This window comes from Theobroma cacao, chromosome 2, assembly GCF_000208745.1.
Source record: "Theobroma cacao cultivar B97-61/B2 chromosome 2, Criollo_cocoa_genome_V2, whole genome shotgun sequence".
Taxonomy (NCBI): domain Eukaryota; kingdom Viridiplantae; phylum Streptophyta; class Magnoliopsida; order Malvales; family Malvaceae; genus Theobroma; species Theobroma cacao.
Genome location: NC_030851.1, coordinates 15,968,338 through 15,977,744, shown reverse-complemented (window position 1 = coordinate 15,977,744; position 9,407 = coordinate 15,968,338). Strand labels below are relative to the sequence as shown.

Below are 9,407 nucleotides of genomic sequence, written 5' to 3'. Positions count from 1 at the left end.
TTTACTATTTATATTTAGCAGGAAGAATAATAGTTATAATAATGACAAATATGAGTTAAATTATAGATTGGAGGTTAATTTGTCAAGTTAGACGTAAGAAAAGACAGCTACTAGTGAGTGGGGAGAATTGATAATTGGGAAGCCAAATTTTGTCATAAAAAAAGAGCATAAAATTAGGAAGAAAATGTAATTCCAAAATGTTTAAACATTGCTTGAGCCTTGAGTTGATTCTACTCGATCCAAACACAGGCAAAATCATTTGGAGTTTGATTCCCCAGTATTTGTATAACAAGTGGCGATCCAAACATAGCAAAATAGTACCAATAAATATATTGAAACTAATAGTAGCACTGATCAAAAAAATTACTATATTCAAACCTTTGTCTGAAAATGTGCTTCACCTTAATTCCAAGTTTTTTATTTTGTACACTACAATATTCAATTAGATGCACTTCATTAATTGTCTTAATTGTTAGGGGCACATCGGCCCTCCCCAACTATATCTACTCTCCTTTCTCCTATTCCGCTTCCTTGTCCACCACCGGCCAATCATCATCCCGCCACTGCTCAGTACTCTATCTCCCGAATTCTTCCAAAAAATAAAGGCCTTATGCTTTATTAACCAGTAGCTAAGTGTTTTTTAATTATAAGAAAGATAGATAGATATTACATTTATCTCACGAGCTTGAATTATGATATGATAGAATAAAATAAATCCACAAGTATGCATTGCCCTTGCCCATATCTACTTAGGCTCAAAATTAGGGCGTACCCAAAACTTGGATGACGTTACTCTTGTGAACCATGGGCCAGGGCTGAAAGCAAGCAGGTCCCACCCAGTCCCCGGCATTTGGTCCAGTGCAGGATTATTGGCTTTAATTGCCTTAAAAAATTATGCTACATAAGATTTTCATACATAGAAAAGGGGTCTACTCCCAAACTCAAAAGTGGATGCATGAGATAATTTATTGATGCAAACCAAAGCAGACAATTAACAATTATTTCAAACAAATAAAAAGTGCTGAAATAAAGATGCGCAGTGCTTGAGCGCTCACACAGGCGTTACTTACAGTGCATTCTAATTAAGACACAAATTAAGTCATAATATAAATCCACACGTTTTGCTTCATCAAGATAACATACATCAGATGATAAAATGTGCTTGCTGACTCTTATGAGGGAATGCATACCATGCATGCATCATTCTCCCATGCTTCCTTCTTTATCATGGTAGCCATCCTGTCATGTAATTATTCACACTTGGCCCCGCGTTGACCACTGATATTGGATCAGGCTGATATCTGTCACAGTGGTAAGGCAGATTGTTGTTTTCTCTGCTTCAAAATCATATCATTGATTTCCTAGCTTTTCCTTTTCAGTATCATTCTAAATAAATGTTTCAATTTTTTATCACTAGAAAATTTCAAGAAAATTTAGGAGGTCGTACCCAATTTGTAATGTTGGCTCACACTCCAAGGGATGAAAAAAGCCATCGCCCTGAGGCTGAGCTGGTTGTCGCCCATAGCCCACATCTTCTGCATTCGGATTCAGTTGGAGTGAATTTACTTGGTAGCCTTCCACCAACTGCAGAGCACCAGCCTACAAGTCATTGAATAAGATCTTGGACCTCTTGGTTGTCTCAATAATATATATATATATATATAGTCGAGTTAAGAGTGAACAGAAAGGGTTAAGGTTGGCAACTGAAGGGAATTAAAATTCCCTTCCTGATTGATTTGGTACCCAGAAAAGTTGTAATAGTAACCTACCCTTTGTTTTAGGGTCTTATTGGCTTCATTAAGTAGATGTTCCTGCATCAAAAAAGCCAACCAAGAATATCGCATTGGTGAGAGAAACAAGAAGCTGCCTTCCATACTTATGAAGCTTAATTCAGATATTTGCTTACCTTCCGTTGGAGATCAGTGAGCTGATCCAGCATGTATTGGGTCTACAACCGAATAATAGAGTGAAGTGAGCTAATACAACATAAATGAAAGGGAAGAAAAGAACATGTATAAAATAGCAAATTTCTAGTGTCTTCTTTACTCTAGGTGGAGGAGATTATATTTTACAGTTTCATGTTCTTTCTCGTAACATTTTTACACAACTCAGGAACCCAACAAGCCTCAGTAAATGCTGTGCAAACAAGAACAAACAACATTTGAATAAAACACTGAAACTGCTCTTCATGATATATATATATATATATACCAGTATTCTTTTGATTTATCTAAGCATGCATGTGCTATCTAACATGTTATCTGTGTTAGAATTGCTGTTTTCCCACCATTAGTAGGGTTGGGACGCGACATGCTGCCTATTTCACTACTGTTCCAAATGCATGGCTTCAATATATAAATGCAGTTTCTCCTTTCTTTTAAAAGAAAAAGGTAAGGATTTCTTATGTGACGACGATGTAAGTAATGGAGTCAAAGTACCCGCGTCGATCTGATCTGCTTCAATGATGAATCGAGCTGCCTCTCAAGAGACTCAAGCTCTTTGCTGCTTAAAGGGCCCAGATCTTCTCCTAGTAAATTCCTAAAGAAATATATCAAGGAAATAATTAATCACGTCCATACATACAGCCTTTGCGTGTTAAGCATATATTTACCAAAGTAGGGGTCATTTCAAATTTTCAGTGGCTGCTGACTCACCTTTGGGACCTTTGTAGGGCTTCATAACGGGCTTTAAGCTTCAGATACTCCTGCTGACTGCTTAACTCCTATAGGGACAGCATGAAAATATTACATACATACAAAAAAAAATTTAATTTGAGTTGTCATAAACCTTTACCAATAATATTTGACAGCGTTCTTACACTAGTTCAACAGTATCCCGTAATCTGCATGTATTGAATTAATTTATTGTTACTTATGATCAAGCTTATTATATTCATCCAATGAATGCACCATAATATAGAGCACCTTCATTTGTCTCTACCAATTCTGGCATTGCTTCCATTTACTTGTACAGTAACTTTATTTGACATTAATACAATTTTAGAGTAGTATGCTTCTGAATGTAAAGTTAGATGGCACTTTCTTCTGCTTTATAAACTACAGATTACAGCAAATTTTAGCATAGACAGACATGGACAAATTACTATCTTCTTTTATATTTCTAATTCCAACAAAAACTCAACTTCTTCAACAAACTAAATTGTTAAACATACTCAAACACGAGAGCAAACAGTGCATCATCCAGTGTAAGGACTTATGGAACTTATTAGACCAAGAATTGGACAAAAAATGACGACGCCCATTTTTTTGTGTTTCCGAATGAAGATGACATATAGTATCATTGCCCAACTGAACTGAATCAATTGTCAATGCAGTTTAATTTAGCTAAATTTTCAATTTTAATTTAACATATAGCTGAAGGTTTCTGCATCAATTGCCAAAAGTTAACAAACGGTAGCCTTTGGTAGCATGATTTAACTTGTAGACAGTGGTAATAAGCCTAACTCTTAATGGAAATATGGCGTTATTTCATTCTCTTCCAAATTTGATCATTAAGAGGACATTAAGGACACCCAAGATTTCTCTCAGTATGCATTCTCACATTGCATCTTCTCTGTTTAATGCTTTTTGTCTTTCCACTTTTCATCTACTGATTGATTAGTGTTGAATGAGGGTGTAGACCCTGCTTATTTGTTTTATTTGCTAATTTTTTAACAACAAAATATAGGAAAGATACCATCATTAATTGGCATAACGTAATTACAAACAGTCAAAAGCAAAAAAAGGAAAAGGATCTTAATTGGACTCAGTTGTAACAAATATGTGTGTGTGCGTGTGCGTGTGCGTGTATGTTTTCTTTAATATATTTATAATAAAATATCTATTTCTAACTACATGTCTCCATTTCTAAGATGGAAATGATTATTTCTTAGATAGCAAAAAATAACGTGAATACTTTTGGAAATAGATGAGACGATATCCTAAGAGAAGTACATATTTAGTTCAAAACTACATCCTCCCAGCCCCAAGCAAAAGGGTAATAATAATAAAAATAATTATGTCTATAAATTGGACGCGAATTGTTGCCAAGTCAAGGTTACTTTATGTCATATAGAGAAGCAGTGTAAACTCTAAAGAACAAAAAGGAAGGAGGCAGTTTATGCAAAAATAAGCTGCAGAGTTTAGCATTACCAGAGCCTCCCTAGTTGACACATTTGTCTCTGGAGCTCCATAGTTGCACTTTTGGTACCTCTCCAAAGTTTTGATCATGCTATTCATCAAGGTAAATTTTAGTTAAAAGGATTGCAAGCCATTAGTAAACATAGTGGCAGGAACATTGATATTGAATTAACAATAATGGATCTCAGAATACAAGAAAGCACATAGAATGATTGAGCACAATATTTTAACAGTTTCTAGATGCATTTTGGTGATTGATTTGATAATCGTATGTTGAGTGGTTTTTCACAATGCAAGATGCCATCAAGGATCTTAAGTAGGTTATTCCTAGGACTTATTTTGACACTTAAGTTCCATCAATTTAAACCGATGAGTGATTGAAAAGGGCAACAAACTATTGGAAAGACAAAAAAAATCAATCATACAACTCTTTATCAAATCATAAGCATCCATGAAACAGAATAAAAAAAAAAGCTAATAAGAAAAGTATATAAAAAATTTTCCAAAAGCTTTACACAGTCATCCTATACTTAGGGCAAAGCATAATCATCGCAAATTCATATATTATAGTGTTTGTGGAGCATAACATAAATGAGTTATTCTATCAATTAAGGAATAAGAGACATTCAAAAAGCTGTTAGAGAACACAAGGACATTAAAATGAGAAAAATATAAAACCAAAGCTCAAAATATCAGCTCTTGAGGATCTTCAAGATCTACCATGGCAGTATCAAGCGAGGAAGATTAAGGATGATTGAAAGGGAAAGTAGAAATCTTGCCATTTTGAAAGGGCATTAGAGAGGAAAATATAACAATTAAAAATAATGCTATAAAAGAGAAATGCTCACCATTTTGAATTTGTCTAAGTTGACATGCTTTTTCTTTTTCTTTTATTTTTATTTTTTAAAAAAAAGATTGCAAAACTAATTGTCATATTCAGTCCTGGCAATTGGGGAAGCAGCTAACTAAAATCTTCATAAAATGATCATGAAATATAAGGCTGAAAGCCTGAATGATAGAAGTTGATGTGTATTAAAGGAAGCCAAAAGTGAATACAATCAATTAGTTGGGGTTTTATTTTTTTGGTACACTAAATTAGTTGGTTTTCATTTTTCAACAATGTTGGGCATTTGGCTTTGAACCTTTTTTCACAAAAAAAAGCCCTGATCCCAAGTAGCACTCTTCAAACATACATGAGTTAAACTATGCTATATACATATATATATATATATATATGATGAAATGAAAATTAATTAGCATATTTATACTGTATTAATATAGTATAAATAAAATAAGTAATAGAATAATTATTTAACTAAAATTAAAATTAGTGACAAGAGGAATTAGGACAAGCAATGGAAGTACAGACAGATGAATGGTAAACCAGTTTTTAAACTTAAAAAAGTAGGTCGGAAAAACATGTCAGTTTCCGCAAAAATTTAGATCTGAGGGGAAGTGGGCTGTATTTGATGAGAGAGTGAGAGAGGTTTTTAAACCTTTAAGAGTTGAAACCCTAACCTGGGATTGAGGAAATCAAAACCCTACAACTCAGACGGATCTGTGGAGATGTCTCCATCGACTTCAACTGAATGAAAATACTTGTGAGAGAGGGAGGGAGGGAGAGAGAGAGAGAGGCATGCATACAAAAAAGAGAGAGAGGTAACAAGATCCTCTGGGAAGAAGGACGTTCGTTGTATCAAAGAAAAGACTCGTCTGAAGAATAGAAAGAAAGGACTCTGTAAAATGTCTTATTCGCCTTGCTTGATTGATTAGTAACATCTGATACTGCACAAGACACCACTGAGCCCCTGCTTCTCCACTGGTTTTTTGTCTATTTTCTTTCGAAAACGTTTTCACAATTAAAACACCCACAAATTGCTCAATACGAAATTTACAATATTCCAAAGGAACAGATTCTAATTACCTGATCCGGCCGATCAAGCTTTAAAGAAAACGCCATTTATGTATAAAGAAAAATACTTGTACCTTGGTACGTATGCAAAGGATTAGAAGAAAGATTAAAAATAGATAAAAACCCTAAAGCTCAGATACCGGCAGCTTATCAAAGATGGAAGATGGTGGAAACTTTCAAGCAGATTAAACTCATTGAGTACAAGTTGCAAAAAGAAGATTATAATCTTTTCATCCAAAAGACTTGGTTGGTTTAACCGCAAGTGAACCATGATTTACAGTGATTAAGAACAAAAATGGCAAGACGAAAGATCTAATCAAAGCTTGAATGAGAGAAAAGCAAGAAAAGAACAAAAGCAGAAAAGCCTTTATTCAGGTTAAGAGAAACAAAGCTTTTCTTTTCCTTTTCTTTTTAATCTTTGAGGAACAAAAAATACAAAGAACTCATTCCTGAACTCCATAGCAAATAGGCAACAGATCTCTGAGCTTCTTCAATTTCAGAAGAAAACTGTATGTTAAAGTTGTTTTGTTTTGCTTAGAAAACTATGTTTTGAAGTTGAAAGAAGGTTAGATCACAGATATAACTTTGAAAGCATAAAAGATTTAAGCAAAAAAAAAAGGAGGAAAAAAAATTGAGATGATGAAACGAAAAAAGGAAAGGCAAGAAAGGGCTTCGGGAAAACCCAAAACTAATAATAATATTAACAAAAACATGAAATTATAGTCAATATAACAGTGATATTTTATAATGGATTTAAAGTTGTAGATCTAACATCAATAGGAACAGCAAAATCACTCAGGCCCTGCTATAAACGCCGAGACATTCACTAAAACGGCAAAGCTGAAACACGACTTTATGTGTTTACTCTTTTCTCAAAATTTCTCAGAAAGCTTCAATACAATCACTCAAAACAGCAAAAATCCAGCTCCTCAACCCCTCAAGATCTAAAGTCAGAATTCAAAACAAGCAAATAGGAAAACGAAGAAGAAGAAGAAGAAAAATTAAAGTATTTTCAGAGAAAGAGAAAAGAGAAATAAGCATAAGAGAGAGAGAGAGAGAGAGAGCTTTGTTTTATGGAGAAAAAAAAAAATTTCCTTTGTGTTTTCTGAAGTGTGATACTATATAAATTTTTCTCTTTTATTTCGCTTTTGAGAGAGGGTACAAAAAAGCTTTAGTTGTTTTGGTGATACCTTGAACTGCTGCAAAACTCGTACAGCTTTCCTCTATTGGAGAAGATGATGAGAGCAACCTCGGCATCACAAAGAACGGAAAGCTCATAGGCTTTCTTCAAAAGTCCATTCCTTCTCTTAGCAAAAGTTACTTGCCTGTTGATCTTGTTTTCAATCCTCTTCAACTCAACCCTACCTCTCCCCATTTGTTTTTCTCCTTCCTCCTTTCTTACCCTTCCCTCTTAACTCCAACAAATCAACCAAAACTCTTCTCCTCCTTTCCAATAAGCTAAAGCCAAACACAAGGATACCTCCTTCTGTCTCCTGCTCACCTTTAATAACCCTTTCTCTATTTATACTCTCAGTTCTTTAGATGGTCTTAGCTAACAACTTCATTAGAATCCCAGATCATATAATAAAACCATTTCTAATTTAATTATGGAAATTAAAATAATAAATAATATAAAAAAGTACTCGCTACTACTACTTGAAATCTTTTGCTTTGTTTAGCACACTAACAAATGATAAGACAGCCCAAACAAATACGTAGCAATAACCAGTTTATTCATATCCTGTGGTCCTAATTTCGTAGCTTTGCTTAATGTCAGCCGCTGGATGGGTGATCCAATGGTGGAAATGGGAGGCTGAAAAAGAAAAAGATGAAATAAATTAATAAGGGGAGCGAAGGAGGAAGAAGTTGGAAACCTTAACCAATAAATGCAAAGGGGGAGAGACAGTGCTACGTGTCCACAGGAGAAGTGGAGAGACTTCTGATAATCCACCTGACCATTTTCGGGTTCGGGCAATCATGTGACCTAACCTTAAGAAGGTGAGCCTTCGCATGTTCCCCGCAATTTACCGAATTACCCTTCAGTGGTGGCTCGGCTTCCATGTCCGAATCTCTGTCTGTAAAGAAATTCCACGGGTTATCTCCTTTTAACATTACTGTTCTACATAATAAAATAGTAAAACCCAAGATATGTGAGTCAAATACTTAAGCTACTAATAACTTTTAACATGCCATCATATAACAAATATGAAAATAAAGGTATGATAAAAAAAATGTTTTGTTTTTCTTCTTAAAAATAAATAAAAAAATGAACCTTGATTATACTATAATAAGTTTACCTCGGTCCTGTATACCAAGACCTATCCATGCTCCTTTGATATTACTTGAGTTGTTGAGTCAAATCCACATCTTTGATAATAACAAGAATTGCATGATTAGAACCAAAGCAAATTATGATGAGTGGGATAAGTAATGCAGAAAAGAGGAAATTTATTTTGAGTCCCTAGGTGGGACTTGGGACTGGTTTTAAGGAATAACGGGAGAAGCTTGCTAAATGCGGCTTTCACATTGTCTTCATCCCATCCATACATTTTGCATGCAATAAGAAATTTTGGTTGGACCATTTTTTTTTTATATAATTGTAATAGCAAACAAAAGAAAAATCTTATATTTTGTTTTTCTTTTTTTAACTTTAGAAGAAGTCTACACATACACGAGGGACTTCAATGATTTAGGAAAGAGTAAGTTAGCAATATAGTAATCTATTAAAATCACATTGATTTATACAATTGTTATAATTATGTTAACACATTTTTAAACTCAGAGTAGTATGGTAGATGCCAACTTGAGTTCGGAAACCTGGTCTTAAAATCGATTAGTGGTTTGATACAACTCAAGGTGGTAGGATATATGTCAAAGTTTGCATTCAATTTGGGAATGTTTTTTATATCTTAGACCTATAAGTTGTAGTTGTTTCTCGTTAAAATAGTTCAATTGATCTTGAAACTTCCAATTTCTCAATCTTATAGTCAAAATTAACAGAAATACAAGTCAAAATCGAAATAAGAAAGTTAAAACTAGAAACACAATGACCTTGCAGAAGTGCATATGTGACAGGTTGACATGGTAGAACACCTGATAGGCTAACATGACAGAATGATATGACAAAACACAAGGCAAAATGTCATGAAAAGTTAATGTGTTAGATATAGGCGATCATGGCAAATAATATCAATTCACAACTTAAGCAATATGAAGACAAGGTTTAAGAGAACAAAAAATAAACAAAATGACTTTAATACCATATTAATAAAAGAGAAATCTTGCCTTTTCCTTTAAAAAAATAAAAAAGAAAATTTATATTATAAATTGTGTATTTAAAAACAAAAAACTCAAAC

The 9,407-nt window shown here is 33.9% G+C and overlaps 1 protein-coding gene across 5 annotated transcripts; it reads right to left on the bottom strand.

Annotated features, from left to right (window-relative positions):
- LOC18608957 (agamous-like MADS-box protein AGL9 homolog) lies at positions 942-7,848 on the bottom strand. Of its 5 annotated transcripts, none has more exons than XM_007043886.2 (8): positions 7,242-7,848; positions 4,152-4,230; positions 2,655-2,722; positions 2,439-2,538; positions 1,907-1,948; positions 1,770-1,811; positions 1,448-1,599; positions 942-1,334 (listed from the first exon to the last, which is right to left on the bottom strand). In XM_007043886.2, the coding sequence occupies exons 1-8, from the start codon at positions 7,424-7,426 to the stop codon at positions 1,226-1,228; spliced, it is 777 nt and encodes a 258-aa protein (XP_007043948.1). In that variant the 5' UTR covers positions 7,427-7,848; the 3' UTR covers positions 942-1,225. The 5 variants fall into 5 exon arrangements, with proteins under 5 accessions (XP_007043948.1, XP_017970622.1, XP_007043949.1 ...); XM_018115133.1 differs by having other exon boundaries at positions 1,448-1,584; positions 7,242-7,844; XM_007043887.2 differs by having other exon boundaries at positions 942-1,301; positions 7,242-7,819.

Bases quoted from the DNA above. Each gene is read 5' to 3' on its own strand.
- LOC18608957 (XM_007043886.2), bottom strand. From the start codon at position 7,426: ATGGGGAGAGGTAGGGTTGAGTTGAAGAGGATTGAAAACAAGATCAAC. The intron at 2,723-4,151 runs GTAATGCTAAAC...CTGTCCCTATAG, and splicing joins TGTCAACTAGGGAGGCTCTG to GAGTTAAGCAGTCAGCAGGA. The intron at 1,812-1,906 runs GTAAGCAAATAT...TTTTTGATGCAG, and splicing joins TCACTGATCTCCAACGGAAG to GAACATCTACTTAATGAAGC.